This window comes from Drosophila melanogaster, chromosome 3L, assembly GCF_000001215.4.
Source record: "Drosophila melanogaster chromosome 3L".
Taxonomy (NCBI): Eukaryota; Metazoa; Arthropoda; class Insecta; order Diptera; family Drosophilidae; genus Drosophila; species Drosophila melanogaster.
This window is the reverse complement of record NT_037436.4, coordinates 16739828-16762869: the sequence shown is the minus strand read 5'-3', so window position 1 is coordinate 16762869 and position 23042 is coordinate 16739828. Positions and strand designations below refer to the sequence as shown.

The 23042-nt window shown below is 39.4% G+C and overlaps 1 protein-coding gene and 1 long non-coding RNA gene across 2 annotated transcripts; one reads left to right on the top strand and one right to left on the bottom strand.

Moving 5' to 3' along the window:
- The first annotated feature begins 186 nt into the window (after positions 1–186).
- Positions 187–3477, top strand: lncRNA:CR46214 (long non-coding RNA:CR46214). The gene is made up of 2 exons (NR_133256.1): positions 187–416; positions 585–3477. It is a non-coding gene; the product is annotated as a long non-coding RNA:CR46214 (long non-coding RNA).
- Positions 3478–7149: 3672 nt separating this feature from the next.
- On the bottom strand, positions 7150–7381 carry CG42852 (uncharacterized protein). The gene is made up of 2 exons (NM_001202191.2): positions 7346–7381; positions 7150–7278 (listed from the first exon to the last, which is right to left on the bottom strand). Exons 1-2 carry the CDS (start codon positions 7368–7370, stop codon positions 7205–7207), a joined length of 99 nt encoding a protein of 32 aa, NP_001189120.1. The 5' UTR covers positions 7371–7381; the 3' UTR covers positions 7150–7204.
- Between the last annotated feature and the right edge of the window lie 15661 nt (positions 7382–23042).

Sequence of the window (23042 nt, the reverse complement as noted above, 5' to 3'; positions counted from 1 at the left end):
AAAGTGAAGCAGCAGTCGTATTCAAAAGGGAAAATGAGCCACAAGCAGATACAGCCTGTGTGCGTGAGTCAAGTAAGTGGAAATAATCGCAGACAATAGAAGAAACAGGGCGACCCCACTCGCACTGCATCCGCGTCTTCAGCCTCGGCTGCAGCTATGTACTTCTCAGATACTTCAGCTGGCATCCGAAGTGCAAAGTCATATTGACAATCGCCGGCCGCTCGAGCTGCAGAGTGCATAAAGTCAGCCCTGCAGATACAGATACAGAGTCGTTGCACTTTTTAAAGTGTCGCACTCGAGCCTGAAAAAAAAAACACCTAATAAGAAGTTGACTGAGACTGAGACTTTCGTCTTCATTTGAACGCCAGAGTCGGATTAACGCTTAGAACAGTCGGAGTTACAGTGGCACAATTGTGGTAATTAATTAGCACTATGTCATAAAGCAATTATCTTCTATTTTAAAAAGTTTTAATATTAACATCTCATAATTTTCTGATTATATTCTATTTTTGATTATATTATAGTGGCATATTATGTTAATTTAAAGTATTATTATTATTTTTATCTTGATCGTAATAATATAGCCCCATTCCAACCACTGTGCTGCATTGTGCAAAATGGCGAAGAGTCTGACATTGACATGCTTGCATGCTCCTGACTGAAGACAGAAGCTCCAACACCAGGGGATGAGCAGATGCCCCTCGTAAAGAACCGGGTGCAGCAGGGATCAAGCTCATGCCCCGCGTGGGCGATGTCTGTGCGAGATTCGAACTGAGACCGGGATGGAATATGGAGGCTTCTTTGCTGGGGCCCTGGCCAAGCTCTATTAATATCCGACTTCCTACAATTTGGTGAATGCGTAAATTGTATGTGAAAGGAAAGCGACTTTAATGCGTCATAATTGATTCACAATGCGGAGGGCAAGGCGATGGCTTGATTTGATTAACGCAGAATGTAGCTCACGGATACATGCTCCCATCTATGTAGCTATACACCGTATATATTTATAACGTATAGACCACACACCCACTGCAATTGCAGCTTGACTTACTGCCAAATTATTGATTTTCGTGGCATCTGCAGTGAGTTCATGCCGCCAGTAAATGTGTATCTTTGTGGGCGGTTGACTTTGCCATCGCTTTGGTGGAAGCCCTTCAAAGTTCTTTTTGCCTTATTTTTCCATCACAATTATCCGCTTAAAATGCCAAAGCGGGCCAAAGCAGCAATGGGCAAAGTATCTTTAAGATGCAATTCAGTTTCGGGGGGGAAACTCGAGCCGGTTCGACATAATTGAACGCTGTCGCCGCGGACCCTCGAAAATAAATTTTCAATTAAACGCCCATCAATGATCCGACAGTTAGCTCGTACACAATTGGTTTATCTCACAGATACGAAGATGCTGCCGCGCTCTAATGAAGATGATGCAGCGCATTTTGTAGGCTGCACGAGTTGAAATTAAGACAAAGTCAAGCGAGTCGCAGCCAGATGGACAAATGACCAGGAGATGGGAGAAGTATCTGACTGATTCCTCGACAGCTGCCACGAATCGAAAGGAGAAACTATAAAAATGAGGAAAACTAAGAGCGCGTGCCAATGAACTCTGTGGTCAAAAGGAAAAGAAACCGAGTCAGATACATTTAATAACTGACCGATGCTTGGGGATTGCACCGCCAATGATACTTATGTTACCAAATGCTATATTGTCTATACCTCTAATTTCCAATAAGTGTCTCCTGAAAAAGCACAGATGAAAATGCAATTTCTATTTCGACAGTTTCCTGCAGTTTCTCAGTTTCTTGAGTCTCGAGGGAAAATCAATTCTTGATTCGACAGCTGTCGCTGGAAATTGATCTGCTGCTGCAGCGAAAAGCTACAAAAGTATCTCGTGGATTCACATTTGCATCGCACTTTGTGTAGAGGGGGGGATGTGAACCGAACCCAAGCCGAGTCATTCATTTGATTGCCAACTCATATTTCCAAGGCGAGAGGGATAAAAACGGATAAGCTCGGTTCCTTTTTTTTTTTATCACTTTTTCTTGGTTGGTGGTCCTCGCGAGTGTTTAATTAAAGTTCTTCTCGCTGCGTGGGTGGCTGTTTTTTCTTCTCTGATTTTTACTTGTATTCTGATATTTATATTGCGCTGAAACCATTTCCTTTCTGGACTTTGAGAATCCAGCTTCAATTTGAATTTTCATTTCGGATGTGCGGCAAGTTCGAGGGGAAAAGCAACCGTTGTGAGCGCATTTAAATGTTAATTTTGTTTGGCTACACGTGCACAAAAAATAAAGTAAGTAATACGACGGAGCTTAGAGTGCCATGGTAGTCGAACACGCGATACCCTGCTTTCACTTAATCATCTTGCTTAGCAGTTTATCTTTCTGTAGGCCCAATTATATTAAATCATGTTCTTATATGGTTTAGATCCAGAGATCGTTGGGAACTCTGTGTGTAACTTATGTACATTTAGCCAAATCCAATATGCTCTTGGGTCGAATGCGTATACAAATAATAACAACTGAGGCCGACAAAGCTCCAAGAATATAGTGTTGAATGTCATTAGCGCTCTGTCGCCCATGGGCACACTCTGTCCTGAGTTGGGGGAGTGAAATCCAGTTAAGTCGAGAAATAAAACCAAACAAAAAGTGGTCATGGGAGCAGCATGATAGCAGAAGGGCGGGGTGGGGCCAAACACATCCGTAAGTGGCCAAGTTGATGACCGGAAACGGCAACAGTTATACATGTGAAGAAACACCTGAGGCTCGGCGAAGTAAACGTAGAACGAATGTGGAAAACCGGGGAAAAGCTGGAAGTCTGGAGGGTTAGGGAAAAAAAGGCGGTACCTTTTCTAGCTCTTGGCGGAATTGATTGTCCACCCACACCGTGTCTCACAATTGACGCAGCTGGGCACAGCTGCACTTTTCAAGCTGCCTCTCAAGTTCACGGCGAAAAATTGGCAATTCAAGCGCAAAGCTGTCAACTGTGAAAGGAAAAAACGATGGAGATAGCAATGATTTGAGATGGTTTCACTGGGACGAGCATACACGTGTATTTTAAAGGGTTTGGTATGCTAAAATGTATCTTATTTTAGTATCTTATTTTATTTTAAATAAACAACAACATAAAGATAGATATAATGCTGTCTTCTAGCATTATGAGTAAAGAATAGAACTTATGATATAAGAACCCTTATTACGTTTGCTAATACAATACAACAATTTGTGAATATCGTAAAATAGTAAGATGAATTAAATATCTTACGAATTACAAATTTTTTCCCGTGTAAACTGGGCATTTTAGCAAATGGTTAGCAACATGCGCAGATATCTTTTAGTTTCGTTGCAAATCGCTGCAGATGCGGCGTTTAAAAATAGCCAACGTGTCACCAGCCGAGCAGTGAGTGCAGCAAAAGGGCATGAATAACTGAGTGCAACTGCATCAATGCGGCAATGAGGCAGATCCGAATGCAACTGACAGGGCGGAAAAAACAACAGCTGATTGAGGGCGTAAAAATTAACAATATAGACAGTTTGGATACCCTAATGTCATATCTAATGTCTTTTATATAAGTAATGTCATCTTTCCAGTCAAGTTAACCCATAATATATGAAATAAATCCACATAATGAAACATGATTTAAAGAACATAAGTCACATACTTACTTATTTTAAATTCATACACTCTTTTATTATCTTATCGCATACCCCTTAATATATTGCTGATTCAGCTGGAGTCGTTTTCCATTTTCAGGTCGTGAATTTTCCGCGGCTCCTCCGATGGATTGCGATGCGCTTTGATTAACGTTTTGGGGCAATGGATTCACTCCAGACTTGATGTGTCGAAGTTGCCAATGCCTGGTGACAATTGCAGTGGTAAAGGGGGGAGGGGTGGCACTCCACTGAGGGGGAGGATCTGCCACGAAGGTGCGAGAAGGGGGAAGGTGGGCGGGATGAAAGGGAGCGAGAGCGGGAGGGACGTTTGTCGTGTGCGTGATGCGCATGAGCGAAGCGTCATTGCGCCTTAAATGGGAGCAGCAAAACTCGAAAACTTGCAACACGGCTTGCAATGCTGCACTACTGCACAGAGAGAAAACAGGTGATGATTTCGACAATATAATTTTATTTTTTATTGCATTTCAACATATCCAGTGACTAGGCATAAATGTATATGAGTTTTGGTAGTTACTGAGATAATATTTTGGAGAATACAATATTATATTGCTGTGTATTGGCCATAAAATTGAGAAGGAGGCGTTTTCGAGCTGCAAAGACAGGAAAGGCAGTAGGCAGGGGGGAGGGACTTTGATCGCACGGAGTAGTGGGCTTGTGATTTTAGACATTTCTCATTGTGCTCATTGGCAGTTGTCTGTGCAGCGATGCGTTTATTAAAGTCGGGGGTGCTCCATGAAATACATCGGGGTGATGGCTGGAAGGGGGGGGAGAGGGTCTTCCCTTTATCCTCCATACACGTTACCTCCACCTCCGCTAACTTCATCCCATTCCCCACCTTTCGCATTTTGCTGCCAAACTGAAATTGGCATTGCCATTTTTGGTAGCTCTTTTGGGGTCGCCCCTCTTTCGACATTGACAGACCCATAATTCTTGAAAGGGGCCACCACCGTTACAATCGCTCTACCCTCCTCCTTCCCCCTTTCGGGAACGTTTCCTTTTGTGAATTATTGAAATTGCGCAGTTTTTGCGATTGATCTCTCTGACTGAGCTGCAGTTGCAATCGGCTTGCTTCGCTTCTGTTTTCTTTTGCTGCCATTGCAGGGAGTCGGGATTCAGGGTCAGATTCGATGTCAGTCGTTGCCGCCAATCAATCAATCAGAGAAATAGTCAAGATATCGCAGGAGTACTAGTATTTTCCATTTTTTCTTCTGCGACTATTGGGAAAGCCAAACGAAAGACTTTATAGGGCCACGACAGATCGAGCCAAGGGATATTTATGACAGCGACTGACACTACCAGTCACGACAAAGAGCATCTATTCCAACAAGAGATGCATCTTTAAAATAAGCTTGGAAAAAAAGAAAAAAAATTCTAAACTTTCATATGCATTTTGAGGCTGCTCTTACTAAAATATGACTAATTTTTACAGGTCCCATTGCTTTTCAACAGCTTTTCTAAAAGTATACGAAAAATTAGGCAAATGCTTAAATTAGATAATAGTTTAGATCGATTATAGACAATAGATTCATAATTCATAATCCATATAGATAAATAATCCATCTTGTTTCGTGTTCCTGCAATTGAACTCTAAGCTAGATGGCTTTTGTTTTTAATATAAGGACAATACAGATAGAACCTGTATCTATATTTTTTATATCTATCTATAATTATCAAAAATAATAAAAAAATACTTCAGACGTCAGCACACATTCCCTCCTAAGTGGCACGATCTGGATCGAGTTTCACTAGCCCACATATGTATGTCCATATCCATATCCCTATATACAGTGGCACTCAAATACATTCAAATTCCTTGCCAGAAAACAGCTTCGATCGAAAGTCAATGCCAAATTAAGCAAATAAACAGGCCAGGGGACAGAATTTGCGCTGACTAAAAATAACACATCCACGGAATGGTAATTGTGTTTTTCTGACAGTTTCAACCCTCGCTGAAGTTGAAATTCCATGGGGAATTCGATGGAATTAAAATGAAAACAGAAAATGGGACACCGCAGTCACACTTGCGTGAGGATGAAAAGAAATCAAAGCCGAAAGAACAGAAAATGGGGGGGGAAATCAGCATTACAACGAACACAAGGCTCCAAAGAAAGATCCCACAGAAATCTGGGAATAAAACACGAAATAAAATGACACTCAATGCACTCCACTCCAGAAAAAAAAATCCAAAGGGGTGATGATGGAAAGGGAAGCGGGGCCATAAAATGGCCAATTATGACAAATTTCGATGTGAATGCGCTGGTAATGCACGAAAAGCGTTTCAAACCGTTTCCACTCCAGAACCTCTCAACGTCATCATTAGCACCCGTAAAACCTCCACCGGCATTTAAAGCTCTAAAACCCTAAAAAAAAACCCATTTCCAATTACGAAATTCCCTCAAGATGTTTGACCTGGAAATTTGGGATACCCTTGAAAAAAGTTACGACTTTGTTTCAGATGCTTGAGTGCTAAAAACAAAAAGAAACAAAGGAATGTTAGTAGCTTTTATTACACTCCATTTCCGGTAGTCATAATTTTATAACATTTTTATATCTTTTAAAAAGAACTTAGATAACTTTTAAAATAGTTTATCAAAGCAAATTGTCAAATATATAAATAGTTATATTATATTTTAATTAGGCTATCAACCTTATAATTCCTTATAATTGCAATGAAACAATATAGCTATAATATATGTTGGATTGACTTAAAACCTTCTAGAACCCATTTCAAAATACTTGCTATCTTCTAACACAATTTTCTAGCGAAAATTATAGTCTCTATAGTAAAAAAGACAATCTGGAAGATCGCTGAAAAGGAGAAGTCAATCCTCTTACCAAGCATTTAGCCTAGATTCGTTTCAATTTTTGCAAAGTTCAGATTGTGGGTCAAGTAATTTCCGAGTTTTCCGCCTTCTCCATCTCCACGGCTTATTTTCCTTTTTTTCCTCGTTTTTTTTTTTTTTTTTTTTTGGAGCTCCTCCTTTTGCCAACCGATCGGCAATTATCCCGCAAACGATTTTCACGACTTTTCCTGATCTTCTTGCAAGTCGCCAGCCATCTATCTCTATCTCCTTCCTTCTCTTTCTGTGGAACAAATTTATTTTTACCTCAAAAATAACCATTAACAATTTTTCTTTTACTAATCTTTGCATCTACTGGCCGGGCCAATAACTCCCCCTCCATCCCCTGTTCAACGATCGCAGAAATCCGATCAGAGAAAGAGCAAAAAGAGTTTTCCATTACGAAAAATTGCTTTAGGAAAATGGTTGGCAATGTATAAAAATGTCAAAGATCGCATCGTTCGAATTAATGATCGGGACCGTGGAGAAAGAGAATGGTGCACTGAAAACAAAGGGGATCAGTTTGAAAAATTTGAAGTTCTTTGAAAATATACATTTCAAATTTTCCTTCAAATATTCCCCTAAGTTTGGCTATAAAACTTATAAAACCAATTTGTTTGTAAAGAGAAACAAGTTTTGTTATGTTCTCAATGCCAGGATGTATTCGAATAAAATCATATTTTATTTAACATCATTTTAGCCATGTTGCACCCAACCAGAACAACCTCCTGGACAAGCAGGCTGAGCCACAGCGGCTAGCAGAGCAATTGCTATATGAAATCAGAAATCATATTAGAGATTACTTAAATCAAGTTAGATTAAATTAAAAAAACTCACCAATAAAAGTTCCAATGTGAGCCATGTTGATTTAGTCTCTAGATTTCCTTAAGAAATATAATGCCTTCGCTTTAAAACGAGGTTTTTATAGATCGCATAATTAGTTCTGGAACATATTTCATTTCAGATTTAGCGTAGCAAATGGGCACCTAATATCAAAAGTCAGCAGTAATTACTAATTCCGGAATGTTAATTATAATAAAATAGTAAATTTTTATAATTTTCTTATATTAACTAAAGTAGACACACATTGCCAGACGAAATTAAGCAATATTTTAAATATATGATCATATCATCATATCATATATGATTAATTGATCTAAATACTTATGAAATTGTATGACTTGCACCCATTTTATATTTCATTTGAATGGTAAAGATGTCAAAATTTTGCTTTGTGTGAACGAATTGGGAAAGTGGGTGAGGATAGACTTTGGCCACAGTTTGGTAGCTGGTAGCTGGAAAGCACTTAATGACGTCATTACAAGCCAGCACAGCACGTGCTCTTCCTCCGGCAAAGGAGAAAAATGAAATAAGAATTCAAATTTGAATTCAAATTTTCAACTCAATGGTGGTGTATCGAGTTCCATGAATATGCAAATTGCTAAGAATCGAGGGGGCAGGGACATAGAAGTTGGGATTGTTGTGTTGTCGTGCGTGAATTGTAAATAAATTTATTGCACCCGCAAACTTCTCTATATCTTTCGCCTGTTGTTCCTACTTGTTGGTCTACACTTTTGGTTTTAATGGCTTGTTCATGCAGAGTTTGAATAATAGTCACAGTTCCCCCATTGTTTCTATGGGAAAAAATCATGCATATGTAATTCACGGCTGGCGAGGGTGCCAAATTATTTGGCAAATGGCGAAAATGCCAACAATGACAAATGATTTATTAGGCCTGGGGGCGAGAATTGCGATTGGATGGGAACCGGAAGTTCTAAAGTGACAATCCCCAACGAAAATCGATTTAAACGTACTTAAATTGATAAAATTGACATGAGAATATGTTTGAAATACAAGCAATGGGATCGTATTGGGAACGCAATTTGAATGTCTTAATATTAAATTACCATTAAAGTTCATGTGTAGAAAAAATGTCTTATAAATCATATAAATACGAGTATATCCGTTCTATTCTCCAAGGATAATTATCTTAAATTCACAACTTAATTATCATGTCAATGACCAGTTCTTTAACTACACGATTGCATGGGAATTATTTATTTTCTGCGGAAATTAAAACATTTGAGATGCCTGCACAGTAGCAGCAACGTGGAATATATCACAATTTGTTGGAGGGGGAAACCCCCTGCTAAAAGGCATTCGATTTCGATTCCTTTGGTTACCGAGAACTGGCCAACTGGATCCTCCTGCCGGTCATGGCCATGGTCATTAGTCGGGGCCCTCGACTTTGGATTCCTCCATCTGGCATTTCAATTGCAACAGATCCAGTGCGATCTAGACCTAATTGATTGACTGCGGCGCATGAAGGTGCCGATAATATTTATGCCACGTACGATTTGGATCCTCTTGCTCCCGCGCCGAGTGCAATTAAAGTGCATTTTCCACCGAGAACAATGAGCAATTTTAAAAGATTTCCACGCCGGCACTCAGCACGTTTCCTACATAAACCACAAGCACCAGCAAGTAGAAGATGATGATGATGGCGGTGCAGCTGCTCCAGCTCCAGCTCCAGCTTCAGCTTCATCCTCCATTTTCCGAGTTTTTCACAGTTTTCTGAGATGGAAAATTATCTTAAAGGAGAAGAAGTAGAAGGCAGCCCCAACGGTAAACACGAATCGCTGCAGCGGCGAAGAGGCATATTGTGGTGCAAGTAACAAGTGCAACGTGGCACATTTTCGAAAGCTCCTCCGCCACTCACGATTTTCACCCCAGGAAAAGCCAGCAGGCAACATATATTTTTCCATTCCCTCTGCTCATCGGGACCACTGGGGGTCTACTTTATTTTCGGTGGCGTTTGTAACAGGGAAAATTTATGAATTTTCAGACATAAACATCAACGACGAAAACTATTAAAATTTAACACATGTGGTTACTAACACTCAGCTTAATTAATCAGAAAGCGTAAGTTATTATTTAAATAAAAACTTACAGGCAAAAAATGAAATATTAAAAATGATTATATTAACAAATCAAATACTTAAATGTCAGAATATTAGTTTCTTGTTAAGCTGGGAAAAACGAATGAATCTTAATGCGAAGAAAGAGTTGCTAGTTAAGCTACCTTTTCTAAATTTTAAGCTTTTCCATTTCACAGATTGATGAAAATAAAGATCAGTAGGGAAGAGGATATCATTCTAGTTGCTACGCTTTCCTTCATCACTTCAACATGATTTTTTGTGCTTCTTTTAATGGAGGATTATCCAGCAAAACAGTTGCAACAGTTGCATCCATCAACTGGAGAGCGGTGCTTTCCGCTGGCGAGGTGGTGGCCCTAACTTGGTTTCTTTTTTCTTTTTTCTTTTTTATATACAATATACTTTTTTTTTGTTGGCTGTAGTTGTCAACACAAAAGTTTGCCGGCCAAGGAGGCTGGCGGGATAAAAAAGCAGAAGAAATCTCAGCAGGCGGCGCCAGTTGAATGAACTCGGCGGAAAAGCTGAAAAATGGTTCAGTTTCGTTGGTCTTGCTGTTCGCATTTTTGTTGTATTTTGTATGTTTTTTTTTTTGTTGCGGCCAGGTAATGATGATGTTGCCAACGCAACGCAGCAAGTTCCCTGTGAAAGGAAACGAGGCCAGACACAAATGCTGGAGTAAAATCAGACACCGAAGGAGGGCAGCAGGAAACGGTCCACAATAGGACAGCACACGGGATGTGATGCCATGCACTGGAAGAAATATCCTGAACTAAACATATAACATTAAATTGAATCAAAAGTGTGTGTTTCCTGTGGTGAAGGATTTTGTCAGATATACTCGAATAATATTTCACATACAATGCTTTCACGAAGTTAGTGAAGTTTAAGCATTTATTCAAAGTGCACTTTCAAATGCTCGGCAACTGGGAGAATGGAAATGGGAGGGATCGTCATTGTTCGAGGCATAAAAAGGAGGAGCACCGGCAATTGGAACAGGAACTGTCTTAATCCCACAATCGATGGATAGAGAGAGGTTGAATTTCCACCCAACGAGTCGAAACCATCTGCGCATCTAAACCAACTAAGAATCGAACGATCGAGAAGTGCGAGGGAGCTACACATATCATCTGGAGACTATATGCATCTATACGACCAACTGCATCCAGCGGATGCAACTGCAGCAGAAGCTGCCGCTGCCATGGGTAACATTTTCATCACAAGCTGGCTAGCATTTGGTAGCATCTCCATTGGAGCACCATTCCCAGTTCAGCTCGTCCACTTGTAAGTCAATGGCGTGTAAAATAGCTGGCGGGCATTCTCCGGACATTCGGACAGCGGACGGAGATCTTGGACACGCGGATGGACAGCCAAAGAAACCAGACGAGACGGCTGCTCGCTTTTGCATATGCACTTCAATCAGAGATGACCAATTGGATTGAATTAATATTGAATAAATTTCCATTGAAACAGAGAACAAAATTGCAATTGCAAAGGCGAGTCAGTACAATTATTATTAAGTATTAAAACACTTATATAGAATCATGATATCTCTTTATATATCTATAGATTATTATAATAACTAACAATCTAAAATATAGCTCAAAATAACTGATTAATATTTAAATTTTTAGTATGTATGGTTATATATTTCCTGGAAAATAATCAAAACATTCATAGATTGAACTAATCAGAAGAGATTATCAAGTGAAGCTCCTTCATGGCCACTCCAAATCCTGGCTCATCTCTGGCAGCTGGCGGGGATCTGTGGAGCAAGTGAGCGGCAGCAATTGAGTTGATCGAGATGGGGTCTGCAAGTTGAAGTTGCATGTGGCTGGAAATTCAGAAGTTAAGCAGACGCGAAATGCAGCTGCTGTTCGATCGGCAGATCGAGATGATCATGTTTATTATGGCGATGATAATTATTATGGTGCTGTTATGGGTGCTGTTGCCCCATGGTTGTTGTTGCCACTTGTGCTGGATGTGGCTGTGCTAAAATTTAATAAGTGCTGAAATAATCAGCGCTAGCTCTATGCAAACTTGTTGCAATCATTATGTGCTTTTCGTCGCTATTGTTGTAGTTCTTGTTGGCCAAGTCAATGAACTTGGTAGTACTCGTTGTGGCTCGCCTGTGTTTGTGCAATGTGTGTAATTCAAAGCGAAATAATAATGTTGAAAAAATTGTGGCCAGCGAAAAACGAGTTGTACAGAGCCCCCAGTTCTACTTCCCCCACTTCACAGACTACTACTCCAATGACCCCACTTCCTAAGCCCCCCCCCGCTCTTCGTCCCTCTTAATAATCTCCTGTGCAAAGTGTTTTAATGGCTTTTGAAATCTTTATTATTATATCGTATACACTAAACAAATTGCGTGAAATTTAAACCACATTTTATACCACTAATACTTTGCCAAGTTAATAATATTTTGTATTTATAAGTACTTTATTTATTAGTATTTTAACCATACAGGATATGATATATATTGTAGTTATCTGTAAGGGTATTCCAAATTTGGTAGTTATTAACGCCGAAGGCATAAAATAATTTTTATGACACACAGAAAATTCTTGTTGTCGCCGCATTTTGTTGTTGCCGGTAATTAAATAAAATTATGTTACAGACCTGTCCCTCTTTTTCTGGAAAAAGAAGCCGCCCCAAGATGTGAGAAGAGTGAGTTGACAAACGTTGACACGCGAGAAAAGGGGAAAAAAGCACGCGAGCGAATCTGGCAAACATACATAGTTGTTTAAAAATAGTTTTAAATGCAAAATGACGTTTGACAAGGGAAAGATGGGGGGAAACTATCGAGTGTCATGCACTTGACGTCATTTGGTCAATTGAATGGAAGATCATTTGATTAGCACTATCTGCTTATATGGTATACAAGATTTAAATGACTAACTGTCTACTCTTATTTTGTTGGTCTATTAAATCATACAGTGGATTGAACCATAGTATTAATAACCACACATTAGGTCATAATTAAAGGTTCTATTTTAAAGTTCCAATCCTGCTAACTCACTTTGAGATCGAACTTTCAAATTTTCTGTTTTTCCCCAATCCACAATCCCAAACTCCAGGGCAAATATCTCTATCACAATTGAAATATCATCGCAGTGAAAAAGTAGCCTTAGGAAAAAGATCGAAACAAATTGGTCTAACATTAGAAACACATAAAACTTCATTAAGCTCGTATTCTACTTTTCCAACTACCCACAAAGATAATAACGAACAGTGCGCGAGTGCAGCTTTTACAATTAACTCGAAAGACCATAGCACAAAGATACAGATACGAGGCCGCCAGATACAGATAGAGAGATGAACAAAAGACAAGCTGCAGGAACAGCAACATAATCTATGATGAAATGACGAGGGAATGGCCCCCAACCTGGATGTGCACTGAAAGAAATATAGACTGAAAGTTTGGTAGCAATAACTATTTGGTTTGGATTTAAAATAATATCTTCGCAATCTTATGTTCTGTTACCCATTATTTTCTTTATTATATCTGTAAAACATATCTGAGTATTTATAATTTTTACTACATGTAAAATTTAACCAATTATATCAAATTTAAAGAGTTCCTTATCAATGTTTTCTCTCTGTGCATAGAGCAACAGTTGCGCCGCTTGAGAGCATCCGTTTGTTGAAGTCCAGGGACGGCTTTTATTATTATCATTGTTCTGCCACGACTTGTTCTTTAGGCCAAACTAGCTGCTGATGCCTCTGCTATACTAAACCAACTGCGGCAACGAAAAAACAAACTCAAGTGAATTGCAATCATAGGAGCCCAGTCGGCAGCAGAACCAACATAAAAACCAGAGGCAACCGACATAGAAAGCTATAAAAAAGACGAGTAACTAAAAAATAACTAGGAGAATGCAGTACAGTGATTGCTCGTAAAATGCATCTTAACTTTTATTTAATTGTGCACTTTCCAGGGGATTGGCAAGTGATGAAGAAGAAATGAGGTTATTAAAATTGAGAAAATTAATTTAATTTTACAATTTAATTTTACATTATAAAAAGTAAATATAAATAAAATGAATATTAGTAAGAGAGAAAGAGAGAGAGAAATAAGAAAGTTAAAATCAAGAGGTGCGATCGTTGTCCAATTAATGCCTGGATACTAAATGCCAGTGATCACTACACCTCCAACAATGGGTACATAGCTCAGGTTGTTTGGAGGGTTTTATGCTCGTCATCGACCCCACTCCTAGGTGACTTCAGTCCCCTCAAATACCGAAACCCAGAGTGATAGAGCGGTTACCAAACACTATTTTTCATTTTTATGGCCGGGGGAATGAAATTTGATTCTCGAAAGAGTTCATTTATAGCGAATGGAATTGAAAATGGCCTGTCTGTCTGAGCTTGGCTCAAATCAACGTAACTTAATTAAAGTGCTCGAGCCAGGGTTGCCGCGCGGCACTGCGCAGTGCAACTGCATTTTGCAGGGTTGCCAGGGCAACTGGCAAATTACGGAAATATTACCGCCAGCCATTTACAGAGCAATAACATTTGGTAATGGCAATGGGCGTGTTCCCAGGGGGCGTGTTCGCCGACATCGGCTGTAAATTCTCTCTTGCCAAACATTTTTCACCGCCCTACTCAGCCACTTCCTTTTGCCTTTGCAACTTCCCCGTCTCGCACTGTTGTTCTTATTGCCATTGTTGCTACTCCCCCCGAATTTGAAATCGAAATCGACAATGCATCCCCGTGGGAGCTCGCAGGCGCCCGAAATTGCAATCACACCTGTGGGAAATGCAATAGCAACCAGCAGCATTAAACATATATAGTATTAAAAATTTATAGAAGTGCAAAACTATTTTGCGAAATTCGATTACTATAATTATAATTAAAGTGAGGAACGAACATGTCATACAAAATATTGAATTGAAAATTGATTATAGCAAAAAGAACTTACCAAACTTTCAATTATTTTCGTGGAATCCACGCATTTAAGAACTCTGATAACAAATAAATAGGTCGTTCTCAGCTAGAACGGTTTCTTAAGTTAAACTACAAAGAACTGTAACTATTTCAATGATCGCTACCGTTTTTTCGCCTTGCACATGTAGGCGAAAAGTGTAATAGAGATGGCATCATGTTAACCCGATCTGCGAAAGAGATGGCTGCAGTGGCCGTAAACAACAAATAACAAACAAAAACGGGAGAAACAATAACAAAGCGCAAATTGTTTGCTTTTGTTGCCGACGAGGATAAATGCATTGATTTCTGACAGTCGACAGTCGGCGGCAATCGCTTTTTTTCGTGCCCACAGAAGCGTGAAGCAAATCGTAGGAAAGAAGCCCTTTGGGGTAATATCCCCTTTTCAGCGACACCCCCCCCCCCCCCCCTCTTTTAAAAAATCACTCAATTTGTTATTTTCATATTTCTTTCTCACAGAGTAAAAGCGGCATTCATTGGCTCAAGTTTTTAAATAAATATAAATAGCAGTTTACACAATATACTCAAATTTCTCAACACCATTGTTAATAAAATTTCATTGACTCGCTATTAACTCTTTTAAAGTAACCTTAAATATTATGAAATACGCATCTGCAGACTGCAATTTAATCTCCAAAATCCGTTGAAGCTTGTTTGTCTAGACGAACAGATTCAAAATGTATTCATTTATCTTAAATATATACACAGTTTTTAAAAAGACTGAAAAGTGTAAATTAATATATAAAATTAAAATACCACCTCGTTGGTGAGTAATTAAAAAAAGAGCCGTTAATATTATCGGGGGAATGTGCAATGTTTTTGGCCGACCGACAACCCCAATTTTGGGCTGCACTTTTGCAGTAAATTTCGCCGACGACCGCAGTTGGCTTTGCGTTTTACGTTTGAAAGGATTACGAACCGGTTTACTTGGACTCTCCGCTGGGCGCATAAAAAACAAAGGGGCTTAGCCATCCGGCTGGTCAGCGCCCGTTTCTCAGTGGGCGGTGGGTGGTGGGTGGTGGGTGGCTAGCCGTGATTTGCACTCGGGTGGTGGCCAAACCACCCTCTTGTGCCAATCTTCCCCATCACTCTGCCGCCCACTTCATGCAAATGGCCAAACATTAAGGCGACACTTGAGTTGTGTCTACAAACAGCAAAGGACGGGCTTTCAGTTACATTTATGAAATATTAATATAATGACTATAATCTTAAATCAGTAGAACTGAACTGTAAAAAATACAAGTCCTTACAATCAATTACATACATATACGGACAACCAAAATTGATTTTTAATATTTACTATATTTACATTTAACTGCATTCTTTATGCTTGTAAATATCTTAAAAACTATTTACATTCCTAGATTTTTTATTTTAAACTTATTTTCTGTTCATTTGTGTGTTATCAATTTGAACTATTGTGTTGACCGCATTTGTTACCAGCTGCAATTGAAAGACACGCCACCCCATTCCCGGCGAATGCAAATGCAAACAATAGCCAAGGCTGCGACGGAAGAACAAGTCACGTGCTGCCCGCTCCCGAGTCCGAGTGTCCGTATGTCGTATCCCATATTCCTGGCGTAGTCGTGTTCCTGGATTCCCCGGTTCTCCGTACTCCTAATAAGCGGCAAATAATTGGCAGACGAACTTGAGACTACCCCAATGGCATGGGGACACGGATTGCCAGTGGCAACTGCAATTGCCACTAAAAATCGATACCAACCACCACCACACAGCCACCCTGCAGGTTGTCGATCCTGGCTGGAATGTTTGTTTGTCTGTCGCCTTGTCTCCCCTTCCTGCCCATCAGCTTTCCAGTCGCTAGGAAAAAAGCAGAGAGAGAGCGATACGCTCTCGATTGCAGTTTCACTGCATTGCCTTAAAGTACAGGTAAGCCATTCGATTTAAGTGTTCCTGCCTGAAATTATTATAAAAACAACGTAATACACTTCTTTGTGAGCACACTCAATATGGCGGGACATTTCCAACTCAAATGAACGGCAATTAGAATTTCCGGCCATAAACTCTGGTAAGAACTGAAAAGCGTTAGCCCAGAACCCACGTCAACTGACCAAAATCGAGTGTCAAGCCCGGGCTACGAAAGCTACGAACAGGGACGGATTCATAGGGCCACATTTTATCCAATTCTACAATTCAAATGTGCACTTTAAAGTTTTCTTTAAACGTTGTAATATTTCTTCTTCTTGATAAAAAGTTGTTAAAACCCATGAAATATAGAGAGTATACTGTACCATATAACCATGGCTATATTTTAGAAATAGATAAATAAAGTTCAAAAGTATTAGGGTTGCTTTTACTATAAAAAATGATAGTATTTACATATAAGCAAACTTTTATAGTTATTTGTATTTTATAGTTGAGTTTTGCACTTTCCTAGTTGGTTATATGTACATTCAATATGTTGTATGTGCTTTATAAGCTTATAGCACCTACCTCAAGAGCCCTCTCAATCCGCTCCTGGAATCCGTAATGACAACAATACGCGATCATTATGGCCTTAGTAGTTGCATTCTGTCGCCCTGCTCAATGAACCATTCCGCTGGCTGCAGTGGGCCCGACTTGGACAGCAACAGCAAAAACAGCAACAATTAATATGGCCAGCGATGCGAATCTAATAATGTGACTACAATGACGACAATAGACCCGCTCCCTGGCTCCCTGGCTCTTTAGCTCTCGGTGTTATGTAAGCCGGGCTGGGCAGCTGCAAAGTGTGATATGTGGCCGGTTCTAACGATACATCATTCTGATATATATGCCCCGAGGTGTGGAGTGTATATCCATATATCTATATAGCGACTACTTTTAGGTGCGTCATAAATTAACACTAGCTCTCGGCCAGTTTGGGCCATTCGAGGATACTGGCCCAGTGGGCGGTAGGTGGGCTCATAAATACGGCACAGGGAAAACAATTAAGCATTGCATGTCGGTCGTGTCCAGAGCCGCTGCATCGAGATCCATGGAACATGGTCACCGGTGGTGGTCAAGGTGCGTGAGATGGCCGGTGACTGATAACCAGCTGCGGAATTGGCAGTGGCTACAAATGAGCGATCGTTTATCTCAATGGGCCAACATGATCGCACAAATGTTTTGCTCTCATTGGGGAGGGTACGCTTAATGGCAGCGATTGGTAGTGGTTTTATGGCTCTTAAAGTAATTGTATCTGATGATTTCGGTATTGCCAGAACATCGGGCAATAAACACTGTCTTGGTGTTTTCAATGATTTTATTAGCTTTAAATTACATGCAATGATTTTGTATCCAATTTGTTATCCATTAAGATATTAAACTATTTTATTTCATATTTTTCAGATATTTTACTTTGCGTTTGTTCAATGGAAAATTTGAATAGTAAACTAACAAGCTATATGTAGTTAATTTGTCCAATATTTTCCATTTGCTCATGTTCCAATAAATCACGAATGTGAGTCTACTCCAGATCTTTATGTACTCCCATTTACTTAAAGTGCTGCACCATAACCCTCACTCTTAATTCTGCCCAAATCCAATAAATCGTCAAAACAAAAGTGCAGCTAAGCTACAATAACAGTTAAGTGCGAGAAACATGCATAAAATCAATGGATTTGATTCCTAGTTTCGAATCAAAATATACAAATAAGGGAGAGGCGATACCAAATGGTGGGAAGATGTGCAATAGCACGGACCAACATTGAAACCGAAATCCCGAAAAAAAAATGGGAAATCCGAGCCCGAGTTGAGAGCGGTTCCACTACCAGGAGCGCGTATTCCCATGCGATGATAATCGAAGGGACCCATAGAACTAAGGGTGGTTACGACATGGAAAAGTAACCCTCCAGTGGCAACTGTAGAACTGCAATTGCAGTTCAGCCAAACTAAAGTGAAGCAACCCCCGATGAGGAATCCAAGCCCCCGGACAATGGCCCATCCTTCGCCTCCTTTATCCTTATCCCTTTTGCTTGCCCGATGGTGGCGAATTGGAATGACAAACAAACAACAATAAAACTTCGATATCGAGGCGATCGATCTATAGGCAGTTGGCCAACGACGCACACGCAATATCTTTTGCGTGAAATTTCAGACAAAGCGGCGACGAATTTGGAAAGGAGGTTTCACTGTAGAGAGACGTACACGTAGTTATGCTACTCGTGCTCCCTAGATCGGGACAACAGGGGCAGCTGCGCAGACGCCGCGTTTCGTCATCAGGGTCGTCATCAGATTCAGTGCGGATTTCGGTTTTGGTGGTGGGTTCCCAAACTGAATGCATCGAAAATGGAACTGGGTACAGTAGCGCACGCCACTAATCATGAAGTTTATGCGTTGCGCGTAGTGGTGATTATGATGGTGATGGTATCTGAACAAGTAAAATCCTAATATAGAGTAGTTAAAGATAACTAATTAGAGATATTTTCAATTCTTAATCTATGTGATAACTACTGCAAAGAACTGTATGTTTCAAACAATTCATAATTATGTTTATAATACCTTCTAATGAGTAACATGTATTTGAAGTTATTCCAATTTACGAACACATAAACGGCTAAGCATGTCCTCATCACTGGGATTCGACCATTTGTCACTGTCTCAAATATGGCTCTAACTGTTTTCTATCCTAAAAAGGGGTGACATGCGTCGTTTGTCCAATTTGTTACGCAATCAAACCGTCGCCTGAACCTGGACTCCTCTGGCAAACGCACAATTCGTAGACCAAGTCCACGTTCACGTCCAGGTCTTTTAGCTGGTAATTGGTATGTCATTATAGCAAACGCAAGGCACAGCCAAGTGCAATGAACTTGGGTTTGGAAATGCAAGGAGAGAGATGGAGTTCGTTGATTTTTAGAAAGAGGGAAGGATCAGCTGCCTTCTGATCCTGGCACGTTCTCCTAGGAATCTCAACCCTCCCTTGTAGACTTCGCACCTTTTTCCTTTACCCATTTGGTTCTCGTAATTTATGGCACACAAAACAGCTGACGAGAGAAGAAAACCTTTCTTTCATGCTTTTACATTTCTTTTATTTCCGAAATCCCAACCATAATTAAAGGAACAAGGTCCTGGAACTCACACCCTAAGGATCATATCTAGTTAGCTTCAACTTTTCCCATGCCTACGCTAAAGTTCAGGGAAAGATTTATGTGCAAAGCAATTGAAGTGACAAGAACTTTGGTATCTCAAATGGGGGGCTCTGAAAACAATTTCCATACCGAACAGTTGCTCCGTAATTGTATGGGGGTGCTCTTCTATTCTTTTGTTGTCCAGAAAATTACTAAATGTCACCAAGAACGAGGGGATTCCTATTCCATACAGCTCTCTGGCCATGGATGCCATTTAACGACACACCAAAAGCACAAATCTCAATGATTCAATGAGACTTAATCGCCAAACCTAATCTACTTGAGAAGGGGAACTATGAAGTGACATTACATATCACATAATATCGAATAGAATGGGTGGAGTTACCCAGTGAAACGATAAGGGCTATATTTCTCAAGAGAACGTCTCAATCAGTGCCGCAGTTTATAAAAATCTATATTGGTGTATGATGTAATTGAATATTGATTTCAAAGGGTTAACTCAATTGGCTCGCAGTGTTAATTTCAGTATTACTTTGTAATAGGGGGGCAAAGCCAAGTTGTTGCGTACTTACGAATTCTCTCATTTAAATATATATTTAATAATATTAATTTAATAGAAATAACATTTTTTACCTACCCGCATTTCCCAGATTCGGTGTTCGAATCATAATAGAATTAACCACGGTGCCAAAGAAATCTGTGTACACATTATTAACTTGATTGCCTCTTGTTCCTATTGGAAAATAATTTTTCTCTATTAAATTTTCATCGAAATTAATTGAATTGAATTTAACGACAGCATCGAACCGAGCCCAATCGAACTTTGGTTTTTAATTTACTTGATCACTTATTGTTATTTAATCCTTCTTTCAGGCCACAATACGCATCCTGGACAGATGTTTGTTTGCCTATCTCCAGTGGTGCCTTAAATGCCTTGTTCGCAGGATTAGTGAGAGGGCAAAAACCGGAGGGTGGTGATCGGGGGCGAGCATGTGTGCTGATTTTTGCACTATGGTAGGTCTAAGCCGTATTAATTTTCAATAAGTGCATTGAGGTCTGTGAATCATTTGATAAATGGCGCAGCGGGTTAATCCTGCTTGTTGATAAGGGGAGAGATGCAGCCGCTCCTGTGGATCCACTTTCCCAGCACGTTCCATAGAGGAAAAGCGACGTGACACTGCAAAAGTAACCACACAATTGTTCATCTTTAAGTTTGATAATCTTTAACAGACCATTAATAGTGGATTGTCATATTTATGGAAAAAATATTTATGCTATTTACTTTATTTTCCGAATTGTCATCAAGAGAATATTTTACATTGAGTACAATTTTTGAGCGTAAGTCATGAATACATCATTAATATTGTAATAGTATTGATTGATTGAATAATGTATCAAGGCATTATATTATTATTTTATTATAATCACATTACATTAATGCATTATTATAAACTAAGATATAAATATATATATAGAAATATATAAGACATAAAACAGAAAAGTGAACATAAAAATTGTGCCCGAAAGTATGCTACAAATGTGTACAAACTTAGTTATCCAATACACAAACCGTTTTAACCGGTTAAAAGTGACAATCGGGAATAAATGAGAGAGTACGTTACTTTGAAATTACAATGTTGGAAATTTTAGTAAAATATAAATCGATTGATTATTATTTTTGCTTCTTATTTCTCAGTTTTCGAAGTATCATAGCGGGTAAAGTAAAAGAATCTAGATCCGTTGTATCTAACAGCTATTGGGAAATGTTTCCGACCCTATGAAATGTATATAAGATTAAGCATGCAAATCCGCATAGAATACGTTGACTAAAATGCGTAAATGGAAACGTTATCTGCAATTAATCTTCGTAGGGTCGTGATCTGTATTTAAACTGGATTTATTTATATTACTCACGCTCTGACCTTTTCAAAAGAAAAAAAAAACAAGTGCATAAATCAAATGTTTGAATTTTGCGAAGTTCGTGCAACTTAACTTACTGAACTGAACTAAACTTTGGCTGATGCAATGCCCTGTAAAATTTCATCGGGGGAAAAAGGCACAAAAAAGTGGAAAAACTGTTGAGAACATCCAACTCCAGAACGTTTTTTCCACTCAGTTTGTTTGACTTGTTAGCTTGTTTTTGGTTTTCGCCAAGTTTTGCGCCACACTTGGTTTGTACAACATTGTTTTGCTAATGTGTGTTGATTTTGTTTATATTCTGTCACGGGGAGTGTCCATAAAGGGGAAAGGGGGGATATCCAAAACTGAAACGGATCTTTTTGCTCTTTCGATTGATATTCACTTGGCTTCAACTGACCATTGGATCTCATTAATCATATCTCAAAAAGCAACTATTGGCTTATTGCCGTAATTTGTTGGGAATAAAATGAAGAGAAGAATTTGTTGGTGTACAGTTCCGGTTTCTTTAATTATTTTTATGAGTAACTATAAAAATGTTCTTGCTTTTGAAAGTATTTTTATCTATCCTTCTATGTCAAACTATCAGATACCTGTTACTGCAAATGAGAATTTGAAAAATTGTGTTGGCATAGGAATAGAAATTGGCAAAAATAATAGAGAAATCAGAACCATTTTGTATGGTTTGCCCAATTTATTATATACTTTCAATCGAATATAGTATACCCTTTTACTCTACAAGTATAAAGGTATAAGGTATAAGGTTCAGGTATAAATATTAGATAGTAAAATATATGAAACCACTTTTGACTTGCTTTTGTGACTTATTTCTTTTACTGTATCAATACATAGCATTTTTCATTGGGTCTCGTGTCGGTTTGTCTAGAACAGAACAATAATGTTCACATTGCATAATACATTTGTAATGATTTTCCAAAGCCCTTTTGATATTCTTTTGTACGTGACTGACTACGTAACTCGGATAAAACCCTTAGTTCTATTCCACATTCAATCTTTAGTTGCCAGCACCAGACTGTGGGCTGATGAATTATGAATATGCCCGTTGCCGGCTCGTGACTCAAACAGGTGCAAAGTCACACTGGGAGCACGCCAGGCAGGCAGGTCGAGACCAGACTCCAGACGAGCCCCTCCCCCAGAGGCACTTCCCTGCCCCCCTCTCTTTCACCACACTGGCATTGGCATTTCAATGTTTCCTACAACGGCTAAAATTGCTTAATTTATTCAGCAGTTTTCGTGTGACTTGAGCTAACTGAAACAATAAATCCAGTTAAGTGCATAAAAAATAAGTGTAAATAAAAAAAAACATTACCCAAAATGAAAGGTAACTGGTTCTGGAGGGTAAATGTATCTATGGGATATACATGAGATTCCGTATCGATTTCGATTCCGATTCGAAAGTATCTTTACTAAAGTTTAACTAAGGCCAGGCGGATGTTGTGATCATGCAAAGAATATACCTACATATGCATAAGCTGTGATTTAATCGGGGTGATTAGCAAGGGATTTAACTATTCCGATTCATGCTGGACCAATGTCCATAGATAGACAGACCCTCCCCTACAATTAGCCCCCAGTCCGACCTCATCGCGATGATATAATGTACTAGCATCGGGGCTCATTGTGCCGCGAAATATCACCGATCATTGG